At 37.7% G+C, this 18,606-nt stretch overlaps 3 protein-coding genes across 3 annotated transcripts; all 3 read left to right on the plus strand.

The window, feature by feature from the left end:
* The first annotated feature begins 4,766 nt into the window (after positions 1-4,766).
* LOC132308455 (uncharacterized) lies at positions 4,767-9,901 on the plus strand. The gene is made up of 7 exons (XM_059806542.1): positions 4,767-5,177; positions 5,480-5,546; positions 6,660-6,706; positions 8,397-8,484; positions 8,626-8,759; positions 8,847-8,945; positions 9,545-9,901. The coding sequence occupies exons 1-7, from the start codon at positions 4,824-4,826 to the stop codon at positions 9,623-9,625; spliced, it is 870 nt and encodes a 289-aa protein (XP_059662525.1). The 5' UTR covers positions 4,767-4,823; the 3' UTR covers positions 9,626-9,901.
* A 344-nt stretch (positions 9,902-10,245) lies between these two features.
* LOC132308465 (pentatricopeptide repeat-containing protein At4g04370) lies at positions 10,246-16,284 on the plus strand. Its single transcript, XM_059806552.1, has 4 exons — positions 10,246-13,404; positions 13,509-13,817; positions 15,504-15,550; positions 16,266-16,284. Exon 1 carries the CDS (start codon positions 10,455-10,457, stop codon positions 12,717-12,719), a length of 2,265 nt encoding a protein of 754 aa, XP_059662535.1. The 5' UTR covers positions 10,246-10,454; the 3' UTR covers positions 12,720-13,404; positions 13,509-13,817; positions 15,504-15,550; positions 16,266-16,284.
* Positions 13,546-17,768, plus strand: LOC132278425 (peroxidase 29-like). Its single transcript, XM_059780215.1, has 4 exons — positions 13,546-13,765; positions 15,372-15,550; positions 16,266-16,623; positions 17,362-17,768. Exons 1-4 carry the CDS (start codon positions 13,546-13,548, stop codon positions 17,766-17,768), a joined length of 1,164 nt encoding a protein of 387 aa, XP_059636198.1.
* Positions 17,769-18,606: the final 838 nt, after the last annotated feature.

Below are 18,606 nucleotides of genomic sequence, written 5' to 3' on the forward strand. Positions count from 1 at the left end.
GAGTGCGAAACGCCGTCTTTAAGATATCCTCATCCCTGACCCACAGCTGATAATAGCCTGACCTCAAGTCAATCTTTGAAAAACAACTGGCTCTTCTCAACTGATCAAACAAATCATCTATTATTGGCAAATGGTACTTATTCTTGATGGTGGCATGATTCAACTTCCGGTAATCAATGCACAACCTCAAAGAACCATCTTTCTTCTTAGCAAACAAGACCGGTGCGCCCCATGGTGACACACTCGGTCGGATGAAACCTTTCATCCTCAAATCATCAAGCTGCCTTTTTAATTCTTCCAATTCAACTGGTGTCATACGATACGGTGCCATAGAAATCGGCGCGGTACCTGGCATTAACTCAATAGAGAACTCCACTTCTCGGTGTGGAGGCAACTCTGTTAAATCCTCCAAAAACACATCCAGAAAATCACGAACAACTATAGGGTAACCCTCTTTCACAACATCATCTTCTTCGGTTAGAAGACTAGCCAAGAAATAATCACCACAACTCCGTCCACGAACTCCATAAAAATGTGGGAATCACTCCGATTTTCCACGAAAAAGAAACAGTATCCCTCAAAAGTGCAAACTGTGACTCTCCCTCTAAAACAGTCGATCGTGGCATGAAAGGAAGCTAACCAATCCATCCCGAGAATGAAATCAAAGCTAGTCATCTCCAGGAGGATAAGGTCAAACACAAAAGTCCGTCTAGCTATCACAATGGAACAATCCCTCACAACTCGGCTCAAAGACACTGAAACCCCAACTGGCGTATCAACATACAATGCCCGATCCATGAAACTGACCTCTAACCCCGATGCAAGTGCAAATGATGATGATATAAAGGAATGAGATGCACCAGAGTTAAACAAAATATGGGCCCAATAACCAAACACTGGAAATATACCTCGAAGAACTGAAGATCCAGGAGATGCATCAGTCGGTGCAAGTGCAAAGACACGTCCCTGCGGCGCCTATGCCTGTGAACTACTAATCTGAACACCAGACTGTTGTGCCGACACAGTAGGAGTATCCCTCCTTGCTGGTCGTGAACCCTGAGAAGACACGGTAGGCTGTAGTGGTGGCGGTGGTCTGAAACCTGACTGAATTGTAGCCGATTGTGACGGCCTCTGCTATGACCCTCTGCCACTACCGGTGCCTGCTCCTCGAGTAGGACAATCCCGGATCAGATGGCCCTATTGGCCATACCCATAACAAGCTCTCGATGACGCATAAACTGTGGTCGAGTTCATAGGACATTTGGACTTGTAATGTCCAGGCTGCTGGCACTGAAAACAAACGACTCCACTCCTATCAGACCCAGCTGGCAAAGGAGTGGTAGGAGCGGATTGTGCAGACTGCTGCCCCTGAAACTGAGATGGACCGCCCCTATTCTTTTTCCAAGAAGATCCTTCTGAAGATGGCCCTGCACCCCTCTTTTGCTTCCACTGCTCTCTTCTCGCATCCTTATCTTTAATGTCAAGCTCCAGCATTAAAGCCCTTTCCATTGCTTCAGAATAAACTTTAATGAACTATGCTGTGATCAACGGTCTCATTCGATCATTAAGACTGAAAACAAACTTTCGAGTCATATTCCGCCACCGACATATTGCCCTGGATAAGATTATGAAACTGGTCCTTTAGCTCCCATCTTTTAGAAATCGACAAATACTTTCATAAAACAATTTCTTGAACTTATCCCAACTCATCTCCTCCACCTTGTACCGGCTCGTAACCGACTTCCACCATAGTTTGGCATCCTTAGCAAACTTATAAGTAGCGAGGATGATCTTCAAATGATCCTCCGTCACATCCATTGAAATTAGTTGAGTCTCAACTTGATCCAGGTAGTCATTTGCTGCCATTGGATCCGCACCGCCTTCAAACATAACCGGCATCAGCTGAAAAAACCCCTTAATGATCTTGAGACGCTTCTGAGCTGGCGTCTCCTCAACTTGAACTGTAGGTTGTGGTGCCGACTGCGACTGAGCAGCAATCGTTGCCCTCACGGCATTTTGCAACAAACGATTCAACTCCAGTGCCACAGAACCTTCACCTACTTCTACGGGTGCTTCAACATTATCCCTCTTTGTGGGGACAACTCTCGGGGGAATCAAGTCCTTAAGAAGTGTGTCCTCATCATATAGCTCCTCCGAATTGGAGCTGGAGCTCTCGCCAATATCACCCCTAGTCGGTTTAGGGCCAACTTCCCTGATTTCCTCACGCCGTGACATCGTTCTATAAAACAAAGGAAACAATTCAATAATGATAACACTAAGGTTCAACCGTGAACAACCCAATGCAAAAAGATACTGTACAAACATTTAGCATGTAATACTATGCAATGAACACATTAATATAAGCACATAAGCACGTAAGCAAGTAAGCAGTTAAGCATGTTTTTTCACATAGCAAAACACTTTTGCAAATAAGGAAATAACAATGCAAATGACTTCCCAGACAACCCTAGGTAAGCCTCTACCCGTCGTCCTAATGGTATTCGAACCATCACTCTGATACCAAATTTGTAACGACCCTAAACTGTTACCATTTAAAAAAAATATATTCGGCATGACCTCCCCTAAAAAATGGGCCTACCACAACCTGTTTAAAAGAATTTTAAACCTGTCCCAACACAAATATCATATAATACACTCTATGGTGGTACAACCACATACTATATCATCCAAATATCATATTTACAGTCCCAAAATATAGTTACAATAACAAGAGTTCACAAATCTCTATACCAAATATAACAAACTAAGCTTTTACCAAAAAAATATGGGACGTAATACAAAAATAGCAAAAAGAAGTCTTCTAAACTAAATTAGGCCTGTAGTGGAAAGTCATCCGCCACTTCTTTCCCATTTCCTGAAAAAAATTTAGAATATGATGGGGTGAGCTATACACTCAGTAGGTGACACTTAAGACACTTTTCTTGTGTCCTTGTGAATCCATATAAAGAATAGGCCAATAGGAAATGGGGATCATACAATGTCGGGAAATAATACACCATTCCAACAACCCACACGATGCCATGAAATGCAAATGTATGCCAATGTCACTCCCCATTTTCTGTTCTCAAACATCACTTTCAAACTGTTAATATAACCCGCCCTTTGGTGACCCCGCAGCGACACGAGATGATGATTGGCTAGTGTCCCTGACCCTTGGTACCCCTGCGGTGTCATTATGGGGTCCAGCTAGCTCAACTACGCTAGGGCGACTCCCTAGTCCCCTCTAAGGTATATTAACACTCCGACCCTTTGGTATCCCCGCGGCGACCGGGTTTTTCAAAACTGTTTCATCAAATCATTTTTCCCAAAATTCCATTTTTCATTTCAAACTCCTTATTCCCGTTTCATGCCCAATGTAAGTGCATGAGTGCATCAATACCATGAATTTAATCATCATTTCACATTCAACTCTATTTAAGTAAGCAAGACATAATTTTGCAATAATTTTTCAAGGGATTTTAACATGCTCTTGTACAACAATGCATCTAGCACAACGAACATATATAAATTATCACATAAGCAAGAATTTCCACATAAAACATTTAAAACAAGTTCTCACATAACCATATACACATGCTATAATTTCTTTAAACTACAACTAGCATAAGTAAACATGTCTAGCATCAAATTAGAAGATGTAATTCACATAGGAGTAAGAAACTTGTGGATTAAGAGCCCCTACCTCAAATTTGTACCAAAGTTTTGCCTCAAACGACACCTTTATCCGCCAAGAATTGAGAAAGTTACCAAGCTCTAAAGATTGGTTTACAAGAAGAAAAGAAAAATAAGAAAACTAGAGAGAGAGAGAGGCTACAGGAGAGAGGAAGAAAAAAAATGAGAAAGCAAAATGGTCTCTAGACCATTAAAGGTGAGTGGGTGGTCGGTCCCACCACCACCCTTGGACTTTTCTTTTTGATTTAAATTATACCACACACACACAAATATATACACCTATGCACACAATATATATAGACACAGACATTACAATCACATTTTAATAAGGCAAAAATCTTTAGCATGCACAAAAAAAATATTTCACATTTCATTTTTCAACTTCTTTATTAGACGTGGTAAAGGTCTGTCACTTTCTCTCTCTTCTGAATATATTTAGTGCTGCCATTGACAAAAACTTGCAGGATCTTCAACCAAATTGCAGGTGTTAATCTCTTTATCTTCTTAGTATATTACTTTTTTTTTTTTTTTTTTTTTTTTTTTTTTTTTTTTTTTTTGTATCTTCGTGCCGAAATTTGTTTGATTTCTCCATCTTTCTCTTTTCGAACATTTATATATGGAGTAATGATGATATAAAATAAAAATTAACAATTCTGGAGTCAAAAATAATATTTTATTTTATTTTAAGTTTTTTTTTGTTTTTTTTTTCAATAGTTATAACATTCCATAATTCATTGTGAGAATATTATTTAGATTGATTTTATTAAAAAGTAATGTTAACCAAACAATAGAATGATAATCATTCCATTCCATAACGATTCACTTTATCATGCCAAACAATAGAATGCGAATTTCATTCCATTCTATTCTCGTTCTCATTCTATTTTCATTCTTATTCTATTCCAAGCTACATTCTATTATATTCTTATCCACCAAACATAGCCTAAGTTATAAGCAAAAAAATTTTAAACGGAAACACGAAATATAAAAGCGACACGACACGACACACAATACTTCAACAAGTATTGCGTGACTTATGTTTTATAGTAAAAAAACAAAAAAAAGTGAAAAATAAATAAATCAATTCGGGTGGGTACATTTAATTGTTATAAATTGTTATAAATTGGTAAATGGAAAACAAAGCCGCAAACTGTGGGAACAAAACAACATTTCACATCTGGAGCCGTAAACAAAAAGTGATGAACGAACTAGAAACGAAGATAGATAAAATAGAGGGAGAAGAGTCAGTAGAGCAGTCTACGATGGCCGCCTCCGCCATTGACGGCGTCGCCGCGACGGCGCTCCGCTCGGTCTTCCAACGAGTCCAACAAGCCGCCCAGAGGTCCGGCCGTCCCTCCGACCAGATTAGAGTCGTCGCTGTTAGCAAAACCAAACCGGTCTCTCTCATCCGCCAAGTCTACGACGTTGGGCACCGCTATTTCGGAGAGAATTACGTTCAAGAGATCATCGAGAAAGCCCCTCAGGTCTTTTTTTTTTTTTTCTCTGTGATTAGTTCACTTACCCTCTGTTTGGTTGCCGAGAAAAATTAATTCTTTATGCTATTTGGTTCTTATCTAAATTTAAGTAAGAAAAAATTGATCTCAATCAAATTAAGTTGAATGCTTATCGTAAGGTCAGAAAATTTTATTGTCAAATGGGTTGATTTCTTTCCTGTTGTAATTTCTCAGCAGCCAATTCCGCTGTTAACTTTTCTTGTTTGTGAAAAATGATTAGTTTGTATTTGAGGTAATGTCTTTAACTTTGGTAATTGTTCAAAAATTTGCAGCTTCCGGACGATATCGAATGGCATTTTATTGGGAATTTGCAGAGCAATAAAGTAAAGCCTCTTCTGAGTATGTAGAACATCTCTCTCATTCTCATTGTGTATATTCTCATTGTATATGTGCTGTGGGCAAAGTAGGAATCTTCTGAGTGTTGATGTAAGATATTGAATGGCATTTTATTGGGAATTTGCAGAGCAATAAAGTAAAGCCTCTTCTGAGTATGTAGAACATCTCTTTCATTCTCACTGTGTATGTTCTCATTGTATATGTGCTGTGGGCAAAGTAGGAATCTTCTGAGTGTTGATGTAAGATAACAAGGAAATTGAAATTATAATGCAAGTAGCAGTTCATTTTATGTAGTTTCTGGATTTGTAGATTTGCATTCACTTATTTGGAACTATACTACTGATTTAGCTTAAGAAAATGTTAGTACCTTCTAAGTGAGTGAAAGGCAGTATTAATGGCCTAGGCCGACCATTGACCTCAATATCTGAGCCCACATGCTTTGATATTTGGATTATACTTGGAGGAGTTATATAAGGTGTGGGTCTGATATAAATCCAAGAAAGTTAGGCTGGGGAAGGAATGAATCCTTCTGTTTTCAGCAATTGAAATGATAATGATATTCAGTTCTTTATGTATGTGTTGAGCACAAATTGGATCTCATGCTTTGTATGACTGATTGGATTTGGAAATCATTCTCTGTCCAGAAGTGAAAAGATATCATCGACCATCTTAAGGAGTAGGTCCTTTCTGTACATTGAGGCCATTGTAAGGGGGGAAAAAAAAAAATTCTTTACTTGGATATGTTCTGTGTGTGTTTCTTTTCTAATTTTTCAAAATATCATATCTCTTTATTTTTTTTATTTTATTTTTTTTTTTTCTCATTGTTTAAATTTCTTCTATACTCTACACTCTATAAGATCATTTGCACAGTTCTTTTTCCAATTCATTTTTGTGTTTTTAATAGTCATTTTTATTATTGGATAACTCACACATTTGTTCTGTTCTTATTCATGTTTGTACTAACTTAGCTACTCTACTGCTGTTCTCTTCATTCCAATGTAACCTTTTTTTTTTTTTCTCTATTGACCAACTTTTTCTAACTTCTACTTTTACATAGTTTTTTATTTTTTATTTTTACTTGAAAGGGGGTTGATATATATATTTTTTATTGTACAGCTGGTGTGCCGAACCTAGCCATGGTGGAGACTGTAGATGATGAGAAGGTAAAAAGCAACTAGAATATCAGTTATCCTTGGTCGAAAATTCCAAATTTTGTATTTCTCAAGTGAGGTCAATTTTTTGCAGTATGCACTTAATGTTTTTTTTTATATCAGGAAGAATTTTTGTTGCTTTAAGAATTTGTGAAGTACTTACTTTTTGGCACGTAGTTTCTTCTTTGTAAAATCATCTTACTTACCAGGGGAAAAAAACTTCTGGAAAATTGTGGCAGTGTATTTGGCTGTCATAATCTTTGGTGCTGCCCTAGATGACCCCTTTGTTTAAAATAAAAAAGTTGTTGTCTATGAGATTTGCATGTGAGCAAACCTCTTTAATGGCAGCTGGCCAGCTGCCGTCTACTCACTTAGCCCACAAGATATGGCAGGGAAAGTAAGAAGAGTAAGGTAAAAACAGTGGGTAAACTTACAATAAAATGGCTTTTTACCTTTGTCCATATTCAAGGCATCTTGGGAGAGCCTAGGTGAGGCACGGCCAAAGTGAGACATGGCCTAGGCAGTACACCCTTATATTCACTACTCCGCACAAATTATTGATGCATGTAAAAAATGCAAAAGTTAGAAAATTGCATGTTTTAATCTTAAATTTTGAATTTATCCACTCTCACTATAAAGAAAATATCATATAATAACTTATCCAAAAATAAAAATAAAAATAAAAATAACAGAAAAATAACATGTAATACAAAGCAGAGAAATTACAATGTCTCATTTTCCTTAGAAAATGCAAAATGTAGCGTAAGGTCATGTGTCAGGTTTTTTTTTTTTTTTTCCCAAATGCTAGGTGCTGAAATAATGTCCCATATTGTCAGCAAATTTTTTATTCATATTAAATTATCATTTTGCCTAGTTATATCATTTATGCAACAATTGATGTAACCAATGGGACAGAAACCAACAGTTACTGACTTTCACTCTATAAATCAGTATGGTTAAAAGTACGATAACCAAAGGATTCTGAATCATATAAAATTTCTTATATATTATGGATCAAATAGTTTATCAAAAAAACAAAATTGAGCAGATCAAATTCTGTTTTAGGTTATTATGCCAACTGATACAAGTATTCCAGTCCAGAACCTCATGTGCTGAACTTTGAACCGCCAATCTCTCTCATCTATGGCCTCTCACTGCTTCTCTCATACTATTAGACGAACATGAGTTTAGTGAATGATTGTTTGTTGTGTTTCGTGGAATGATTTGAATTGTGTTGTGGTGGTTGGAATGATTCAAATTGTTTGCTGAGGTGGTTGACCGAAAACTGTGTGGAGTCCGCCATGTATGTTTTTCTTGGTAAAAACATCTAGTTGTGAGTTCTCCCCACTTCCAAGTGCTTTGCACTTACAAATAAAGTGCTCAAGGATCCATAGAGCCAGACAACTTATATCTGTCACCATTTGAGTGAATAACTTTGCATCTAATACATCCTTGAGGCTGCAAGTCAGTGCCATCTACAACTTCACATATGGAGCCTAAAACATTTGTTAGGTAATTTGGTACTGATGCAATTGGCATGATGCCTCGGCAATGCTTGTGATGCATTGACTATTCCATTTCTGAAAGTTCTTTCACTGTTATCTGCTGGCAATGTGGTATTAGTGAAAAAGGTGCTTGAATGGGTTAAGAGTACTTTATCAAAATTCACTCATTTCTCAATCCTTTGCATTGTTTTCTGTAGATCGCAAATCATCTTGAGCGTGCAGTCGCAAACATTGGAAGAAAACCTTTAAAGGTTTTGGTCCAAGTAAATACCAGTGGAGAAGAATGTGAGTAACTGGAGCATGTGGCCTATGTATTAGGACCTTTGATCTCTTTTGAAAAAATTCCCTCAATAATTTAACTTGTTAACAACTAAACACTAAGAATATGTTAAGAAGGAATAATATTCGTCTTTGTACTTGTTTCAGCAAAATCTGGAGTTGATCCGTCTGGGTGTGTGGAACTTGTGAAGCATGTTAGTTTAGGCTGCCCAAACCTTCAGTTTTGTGGCCTAATGACAATAGGGATGCTGGATTATACTTCAACTCCAGAAAACTTCAAGGTCATGTATTCTCATTTCTGTTTATTATTTTCATTCAACTTTTGGTGCTCCTAAAATATCCTGATGCCTGTAGTTTGTTGGTGTCAGACATTAGCAAACTGTAGAAGCGAGGTTTGCAAGGCACTTGGAATAGCAGAAGAGCAATGCGAGCTATCAATGGGTATGTCTGGTGACTTCGAGTTAGCTGTAAGTAAATTCCTACTACTTATGTTGCAGTTATTTTATTTAAGAATAAATAACCACATTTTTCCAGTAAAGTCCCATTGCTTGTGTTGCAGTGGTTTTATTTAAGAAAAAATAACCACAAATTTCCATTATAATGATGAATCTGTAGGCCAAAGTTTCACAATACCGACTCTTAAAATGGAACAGAAATTTCTTGGCAACCCCAATATTTTATGTGGACTAGTTATTTTTTTCTTTCCACTTGCTACCAGTCTTGAAACCTTGACGGTGGAAAACAAAGGTAGATCGGTATATGTGGCTAGTTATGCTTACATATACTTTGAATTTCTCATACTAAAAGAAGGCCATTTTAGCTGGCGTACTGTTTTATTGCGGAAGCCAACCTATATAAAAGAACTAGCATTCCGCTGTTATAAACTATCAGATTGACTGGATGCAAGAGATACAGTACACAAAAGTTGCATCCTGTGCAAAATATTTGCAAAGCCTTCAATTTTCATTTTCGTGTTAAATATATATACATGTTGCGATATTATCCAGTGTGGAGCTTTAACGAAAAGATTATAAACCTAATAAAATGAGATTGCTGGTTGCTGCAGATTGAAATGGGCAGTACTAATGTAAGAATTGGATCTACTATTTTTGGAGCGAGGGAGTATCCGAAGAAGCAATCCAACTAGCAGACTCAAATGTCGGCTGAAGAATCAACACAGTGATCCTTCAAATTTCTTCACCGAGTTTATTGTAGGAAGGCCCACTCAGATTTTATGCCGTTTGATAGTTGGATCTCAGTCAATCTGTTTACATAGCTTATCAGCATGATTAATCCCTATTCGACATTGTTCAATAGATCTCTATGGATCTACACATTTCATCTGAGTCGTTTCATTAAGGCGATTTTGTAAACTACAGATATTTATATTGAGATATGTGAGCAGATGTGTTTGCGAATGTCATATTTACACATTGTTAATTCAGTTCATATAAATCAGTGGAAAGGATAAGTCGATACAGAATTATTGATGAACATGACCAATTGATTTGAGCATTTTAATTACTACAAATTCTAAGCTCATATTCAACGGAATAAATTCAAGTCCAGGAAGGGTTTGTTTGTAGTAATCAGATGCCTGACTTTTTCATTGTATTGATAAGTTCAGTTATTTAATTTGTAACAATGTTAGATCAAGTGATATTTTCTCCTTTTCAAATGACAGGTTATTCGAGTCCCAGACAAACAACCTAGCAATATATTTATATGTACAAGATACAGCATATGACATTTATAAAATATATTTACGTTTACATCGAAGACCAAAATATGACACTTAAAAAACATACATGCTTCATATTTGCTTCGAAGACGCCTTTTTTTTATATATAAACACAAGTCCATTGAGCAACAATTTTAGTTGTGGTCGGTAAATTTCCATTACTATCTGAAATTTGCAAGTTTCGTCATCTGCAAAACTTCCCAACTCAATTATCTGAAAAATGAGCGACTGAGCTATGAACAAGCTCAAACCTCACTTCTTCACCACTCCAAAACCACGAGTACCACCACCTGAGCCTATAATCACCACCACAACAAAGTCATTCAATGCTATAATCAACCGCCTATCGTCGGAAGGCGCACACTCCGACGTCCTCCAATCCTACTCCTCCATGTTCAAACACAATACCCCTCCGGACGCCTACACATTCCCTAGTGTCCTCAAAGCTTGTACTTCCTTAAACCTGCACTCTCACGGCCTTTGTTTTCATCAACACATCATCGTTTATGGGTACTCTTCCGATGCATATATAGCTTCTTCTCTAATCGACTTCTATGCCAAATTCGGGCACACCCATCATGCTCGTCAGGTGTTTGAGATGATGTCTGAAAGAAATATTGTTCCGTGGACTGCTGTGATCGGCTGTTATTCAAGAGTAGGTGACATCAATACAGCCTTTTGGATGGTTAATCGGATGCGACATGAAGGAACTCAACCTAGTTCAGTTACCATGTTAAGCTTGCTCTATGGAGTTTCGGAGGATACCCAAGTGCAATGTTTGCATGCTTTAACAATACAGTATGGTTTCGGGTTTAACACCGCTTTGGTGAATTCTGTGTTGAATGTGTACTGTAAATGCGGAAGGATTGAGGATGCAAGGGACTTATTTGAATTGATGGATACAAGAGATATTGTTTCATGGAATTCTTTGATTTCAGGTTACGCACAGGTTGGGGATGGTAGAGAAATATTGCAGCTTTTACATAGAATGAGAGTTGAAAGAATGGAGCCTGATCAGCAAACATTTGGGTCATTGGTGTCTGCAAGTGCAAGAGAGAGTAATCTTGAAATGGGAAAGTTGGTGCATGGGCAGATATTAACTTCTGGATTTGATTTGGATTCACATGTTGAAACTTCTCTTATAGTAATGTATTTAAAATGTGGAAACTTAGATGATGCATACCGGATATTTGAACGCACTCTAGTTAAAGATGTGATCTTATGGACGGCAATGATCTCAGGTCTTGCGCAGAATGAATGTGCAGACAAGGCATTGACAGTGTTTCGATGGATGTTAATTTCAAGAGTGATGCCATCTACCGCCACCATAGCTAGCGTGCTTTCAGCTTGTGCTCAATTGGGCTCTTTCTTTCTGGGATCGTCAATTCATGGCTACATCTTACGACAGCGAATGGCTGTGGACATTCCTACCCAAAACGCTCTTGTCACCATGTATGCAAAGTGTGGTCACTTGGATCAAAGTTGTGCTGCTTTTGATATGATGGAAGAAAGAGACGTAGTTTCATGGAATGCAGTTGTTTCTGGGTATGCACAGAATGGCCATTTATTTAAGGCCTTTTATTTATTTAATAAAATGATGACAAGCCTTCAAAAACCAGATTCAATTACTGTTGTCTCGCTTCTTCAAGCTTGTGCCTCCATAGGGGCACTCCAGCAGGGGAAGTGGATTCACAATTTTGTCACTAGGAGCTGCCTTAGACCATGCATCTTGATTGACACAGCTTTGGTTGATATGTACTCTAAATGTGGAGACTTGGACACTGCTAGAAAGTGTTTTGACAGGATGTCACAGTATGATCTGATCTCATGGAGCACAATAATTGCTGGATATGGTAGTCATGGCAAAGGGCAGATTGCTTTGGAAATGTACTTTGAATTTTTGCACACCGGGCTTGAACCAAACCACGTCATTTTACTATCTGTTCTCTCTGCCTGTAGCCATAACGGGTTGGTCAACCAGGGTTTGAGTTTGTTCCATTCTATGACCAAGGATTTTGGCATTGAACCAAAACTTGAGCACCGTGCTTGTATTGTTGACCTTTTCAGTCGAGCAGGTAGGGTAGAAGATGCATATGACTTCTACAAGAGGATGTTCCCAGAACCGGCAGTGGATGTTTTGGGCATACTCCTTGATGCTTGTCGGGCCAGTGGTAACGTGAAACTTGGGGACATTATTGCCAGAGATATTTGCATGTTGAAGCCTGTGGATGCAGGAAACTACTTGCAACTGGCACACAGCTACGCTTCAATGGCCAGATGGGATAGTGTGGGTGAGGCATGGATCCAGATGAGGTCTCTTGGACTGAAAAAGCTCCCTGGTTGGAGTTTTATTGAACTACATGGGACAATTACAACATTTTTCATGGATCAGAGTTCACATCCTCAATATGACGACATATTGTTTGTGTTGAAATTGTTGAGCAAAGAAACAAAGAATTTTGGTATAAACTCCATAATCAGCCAATTTCACATTATATAATGCTGAAAAGAAGAGCTGATTCTCACAAAAAAAGAATCCATATGCTCAGGTTAAATGGATTAAAAAGAAATCTCTACTGCTTTGGAGGAGACTACTGATGAAAGAGGCATATTGTTCCTGAGGTGAATGTTCCTGGAATCTATACAGTCAGTGTGTCTGGGATACTTCTCGCTACCTGTGAAGCTTGCTAGTCTGGAAACCTCGTGCAGAAGTTTTGCACATCATGCGGCAATCTTCCACATGCTGAGGTTAAAACATGGCTGAAGAAAATTTCCTGGTCAGATTTTTTATTGAACTATGTAGTGGATGGAGCCAATTACAGCAATCTTTGGAGTTACCGTATTGCTTCATGAATGCAAAAAAAATTGTTAAAGTCGTGAAATTTATGGAGTCTTAACCCCAAACCCTGCAAGCAAGCTACAGTTGCAAGGATAAACTTCAGATAGAGGATTTGAAAAAAAGCCACTAGCTCTGATAAAATGCTGTTGGTAAAGGAAACCTTTTGGCTTATTCATAAGGATATTCCCAAACTCATAGGCAATGTTATTGGAATACTCAAAAAGGGATCTCATCTCCAGATTGGGAGACTGAAAATTCTAAGCAAGTGGAACATAAGTTCCCTGTTTTGTTATGTCAGAAGTGTATGAAAACTTAATTTGGGAGCAATTAGGGAATGGTAACTCTGGTAATGATGCTATTTAGCTTCTTGAGAAGTATAAATCTTAACATGTGCACTCAATTTCTTTGATTGTGGCATTCATTTTGTTCCTGTTCTTTTTCTTTTTGTAGGTAATTCCCATCTTAATTTCTTCAGATTGTATGAAGCATGGACAAAGAATTAGAGGAAAGTTCTACAGTTTTGTTAGCTATGGGAATTGAAGTTGCAAAAACTGAAATTCTGGAAAACAAGCAGCGTGCTGACATGGCTTTATCAGAGACCCAAAAGATGGCATTTGCAACTCAGAGATGGGAACCCGTGAAGAGGCAAGGAAAACTGCCAATGCAGCATGAGAACGCGGTAGGAAGGACTGATAGAACGCAGTTCTGCAATTAATGCAATTTGGAAGCTCAGGACTCACCAGAAAGGACTGATAGAAGGTCCGATAATTCTCATTTAAACTTTGCAGGGAGTAGAATCCCAAATTAAAAATATTTACAGTTTTGACACAACATCAGATGGCAACATGTATCCACGTTACACTCGTGGATGGAATTATGCCAATTTTTAATTGCAGTTGCAGGTGGAGGAAACAAAGAATTGGTAAGGACTTGTTTCAGTGAGATTGTATTGCTATTACTTTCTCATCTTCATCTCCCAATAATAGTAGTAATTTTTTATCTGATTAAATTTCTAGGCCACCCAGTTTATTTCTTTGTTGTTCTGATTCTTGTGATCAAGTATGAAAATTGAATCTCCACCAAGTCCTTGGTAGTTTGGCTAGGTTGTCTGAGTAAATTGACAATTCCTTCCGAAACTTCCCAGTCTGCTTCACAACTATAAAATCAAGTACAGAACTCTTGATGTTTCTGAAGTAGAAGTCTTAATTTTGCTGAAGTAGGTTTCATGTATTAATTGTGATCAGCAGTGAATCTCCTTTTGCAAATAAAATGCTAAATTTAATTAGCTCATGGCTCATGCATAGATAATTATAGCACCACCATCTCTGACACCAGTAATGTTTAATCATAGCACACCAACACCTTTAATAAAAACGGCAGTTGCTTCTACACAGTAATGTACTATCAATGTGTTAATACTTAATACTTTGAACTACCACATGTATCCATATGAATATCAATGCACTTTAGAATTGTCACACCACTTGTGCATTACAACGAAAAACCAATTGCCAACAACCAGCTGACCTGTTATCCCTTGTTTTGTTGGGTGGAAGGTGAGTAAGGGCTATGACTTGTATCTCTTGTGATAGTTTCATGAAATATATATAATCATATTTATATATACATATATGTATGTATGTATATATCTGGATTTCACACACACATACACATAATTCTCTAGCAGTTTACAAACAAATAGCCAAATTAGCAGTCAAAATAGGCCAATGTTTAGGGCATGATCTTAACTTGAATTCAGATCAACTATGTGTCATTTGTTTATTTTACTAAATCATAGGCCTCATCCAATATGTATGGATAATATTTCTTTTTTCTTTTTTTTTGCCTTTTTTTGTTTTTTCGGACCAGAGAAGCCGATAAGATTGTACAACTTATAGTTAGGTGTCTCCCAATTCAAATATGTTGACCTGTACTTAAGGCCCACATTCTCAACCATCAAAAGTTCTCAAGCACAATTGCTTGAGAGAGAGAGTTCAGAAACTTGCATATGCCTATCCCTCTTCATCAATTCCTTCCTTTAAGAGGAGGAAAAAGTCGTATCTCAAAAGCCACGTGTCAATATGTTGTAATAAATAAGATTAACTTAGCTACTGATAGATCATGGCCGTGGACCCAATGCAAATAATGCTTAGGCTAGTTCATTTCAACTCAGTTACATTTTAAATATGCTTAAATTCTCATGCAACCAATATATATCCACACTCCACTCTTCTGCTGCACAAAAACATGCACACACAGTGACACACACACACACAGTGATGGAGAATTGTTCTGTGTTATGTCTGTTTGCAGCATTGGTGATGGGTGTCTTCATAGGATTGAATGAAGCTAGACTTTCCTTTCATTACTATGAGACTACATGTCCAGATGTTGAAAACATAGTGAGGCAAGAACTGACAAGTATTTTTATGAATGATGCAACAGCTCCGGCTTCCTTTCTAAGGCTTCTGTTCCATGATTGCCAAGTTCAGGTTTAGTTTTCTTTCCTTTCTTCTTCTACTTTTACATACCCTGCAGACTTCCATTTAATCCTACCTGACAACCCAACAACCAGTTTCTTGGTTCATATATATTACATTTGCTCACCCATTTGCTATTAATGAATCTAGCCAAATACATTGCATGCATTATGAATTTGAGGTAATGCATGTAATTTATTTTCCTCCTGAGCTGTAGGTCACTTTTTAGTACTGGTAGGGTTACGTATGAACTGGTTAGCTTTTCATGAACAATTTAAACTCATCTCGATATAAGTTTGGTTCATTTTTGTCAAAGTAAATTAACCCAACTCGAACAATATTTTTGAGCTCTATAGATAATTAAACGGTCCAACCCCAAAAAACCACTCACCTAAACAAACATGTTCGTTAACAGATATTTGTGAGCAAACTCGTTGTTACTCATGAACGTGAATGATTTGTTTATTAGGATTTGCTTGGATTTATAATAAATGTTTTTTCTTTATTAATCTTGATCGCTAGCTCCAGCTTGAGTTGACCTTGAGCTTGACAAGCAGTGTTGGAACCAAGCTCAAACAATTGAAAGTTGGGCCTGACTCACACTCACGATTGAGCTGAGCCAACTGTTTTGATTATTGCAGCCTCATTTACTGGTCCCTATGCATGCATGTTTACCTGCACATGCTTTAACTTTGTTCCGTAATGGATTTACATTGTTATGATACAGGGATGTGATGCATCAATCCTGCTTGACTTTGATGAAATTGGCAAGACGTCTGAAGCAATTTCTTCCAAAAACTTTGGGATCAATAAGCGAGAAATGATAGACAGAATAAAATCTGTCGTAGAAATGGTGTGTCCGGGACAGGTATCTTGTGCAGATATCATTGCTTTAGCAGCCAAGGAATCTGTATCCTTCTCGGGAGGACCTCGCATTCATATCCCTTTTGGCAGAAAAGACTCCACAACCTGTAGTCACCGACAGGCTGATATTCGTCTTCCTACACCCGGTATAAGCATTGATGATTTTTTCAATATATTCACGACCAAAGGAATGAACCTTGAAGAATCCGTCTCAATGTTAGGTAAAGTTCTTTATTTTGACAGAAAATTGGGTGTTCGGTAGAAGTCACTTAAATGAAAAATGAATGCAATTAGACTCCTTTTTTTTCAGGTAGAAAAATGCAAATAGACTCTTGCCAATGCCAAAGAGCCATTGTCAGTTATTCAAATTATAAATGGGGTAACATGCAGGATGCTTGCCATTTGACCAAAAAACTCCCCTAATCTCTCTCCCCATCCGATGTGAGACAAGACCCATGTGACATTCTCCCTCACCGGAAGGACCCTCCTGTCTACCCGTCCACCCTAACGGGTAGAGGACCCAATAACAACCCTCTTTGAGAGGCCGGAATTCATCACATTTGCCTAAATAATTAACTTCATTTCATGCAAACCTTGCTGAAATCGCAATGACATTTATATGAATATGATATGCCAAATTATTCACTTGTTCCATTCGGAGTAAAAAGTGTAAAATTTTTGGAGCTGTGATGGTTTCCGTAAAATTTGGAACTGTTATGACCCTGTAAAAGCCATTTATGTAGAGAAAAAATGAAAAGCACAAAAGGGAACAAAAACATGCCAGTCTATCCTACCCATGTTCTTCAAAATAGTGGGTTTTTTTTTTTTTTTTCCTGAAAAACAATGATTACAAAGTTAGACAAACTAGAAGTTATTATGGTGACCATAGTTAGGAGCTACTGTCCCTTGAAACTATGTATATCATATGGTGTGTGACAATATTAAATGTGATCTTGCAGGTGCACACACACTTGGTGTTGGACACTGCCTAAACATTGTGGAAAGATTGTATGATCCAAAACCAGATGACTGGATGGACTTCAGGTTTGGAGCTCAATTAAGATTCAACTGCCCCAATCCATTTCCTCTAACAAACCTTGCATTGGTGCCCAATGACATAACCCCATTTACATTTGATAACCAGTACTACACAGATGTTCTGATGGGCAGAGGCTTGTTTGTCATTGATTCCAACATTTCCAGAGACCCTCGCACTGCACCCATTGTCGGAAAATTCGCGGCTGATCAGAATTACTTCTTCCAAGTTTTCTCCTCCGCGTTTATAAAACTCTCTGTCACCAATGTTCTTACTGGAAAGAATGGTGAGGTGAGGAGGCAATGTAACAGAGTAAACTCAGATCTCTGAATATTTATGTCAAACGTTATTACGTGTATGTATATGCATACATACATATAGTTACATGTGCGTGTATGTACCATTATTGTTGTGAGATTTGTTGATTAGTGGGTGAATAAAAGGGTCTGTTTGCAAACAAGACTCCTATTTTTTAGTTATCATTCATGACGGTTGCTTGGTGGTTCTCTACATTAACTATCGTTATCACTGAAGCAATGTCCACATCTAAAATTTAGATGCGGAAAATCTAGATGTGGAAGTTGAAGTAATAAGAAAAGTGGGTTGAGGTCACATGGATTATTAAATGTCTTTAACTTCCCTTTAATAGAGAGTCTAGTTTCAGTATCTCTTGCCAAACATTGGGTTTTTGGACCCGGTTAAGCATTTTCAATCTTTTTTGACATTAAATATATGATCGATATTGATTGAGCGGAACATGTCGTGTCGTTGGAAATATTCCGCCAAATGAAAAAATAATCATACAATGAAATTGGTGAGGAACTATCAGCATTGGTCCCGAGACCATCGCCCCAAGCCAATCAATGGATGACATGCAAGTGAAAAAGATAAATACAACTGATACATTTGCTTACATGTCATTCACTGATTGGTCAACCAATAATCCGTAATAATTGCAGTACCACCAGGCACCATTTAAAAAATAAAAAAATAAAAAAAAACCTACTCTTTACAAAGTGCATTAAGCGGCTCACTACGTATCAAGTCCTTGGTGGTCAAATCGGTAGTTTGGTAAAATGTTAATTATATAACATCAAGTCCTGGTCAAAAAAAAAAAAAAAAACCAACCCTTACAGGATCAACGATCTGCTTTTTGTATTTCCAACAA

The sequence above is a fragment of the Cornus florida genome, unplaced genomic scaffold, assembly GCF_030987335.1.
Source record: "Cornus florida cultivar Cherokee Brave unplaced genomic scaffold, ASM3098733v1 CherokeeBrave_3.0.0_Hap2_Chr01, whole genome shotgun sequence".
Taxonomy (NCBI): Eukaryota; Viridiplantae; Streptophyta; class Magnoliopsida; order Cornales; family Cornaceae; genus Cornus; species Cornus florida.

Excerpts from the sequence above, each read along its gene's own strand:
- LOC132308465 (XM_059806552.1), top strand. The coding sequence starts at position 10,455 with ATGAACAAGCTCAAACCTCACTTCTTCACCACTCCAAAACCACGAGTA.
- LOC132308455 (XM_059806542.1), top strand. The coding sequence starts at position 4,824 with ATGGAAAACAAAGCCGCAAACTGTGGGAACAAAACAACATTTCACATC. Across the intron at positions 6,707-8,396 it reads AGACTGTAGATGATGAGAAG|ATCGCAAATCATCTTGAGCG; the intron begins GTAAAAAGCAAC and ends TGTTTTCTGTAG. Across the intron at positions 8,485-8,625 it reads AAATACCAGTGGAGAAGAAT|CAAAATCTGGAGTTGATCCG; the intron begins GTGAGTAACTGG and ends TACTTGTTTCAG.
- LOC132278425 (XM_059780215.1), top strand. The coding sequence starts at position 13,546 with ATGGACAAAGAATTAGAGGAAAGTTCTACAGTTTTGTTAGCTATGGGA. Across the intron at positions 15,551-16,265 it reads TCCATGATTGCCAAGTTCAG|GGATGTGATGCATCAATCCT; the intron begins GTTTAGTTTTCT and ends GTTATGATACAG. Across the intron at positions 16,624-17,361 it reads AGAATCCGTCTCAATGTTAG|GTGCACACACACTTGGTGTT; the intron begins GTAAAGTTCTTT and ends GTGATCTTGCAG.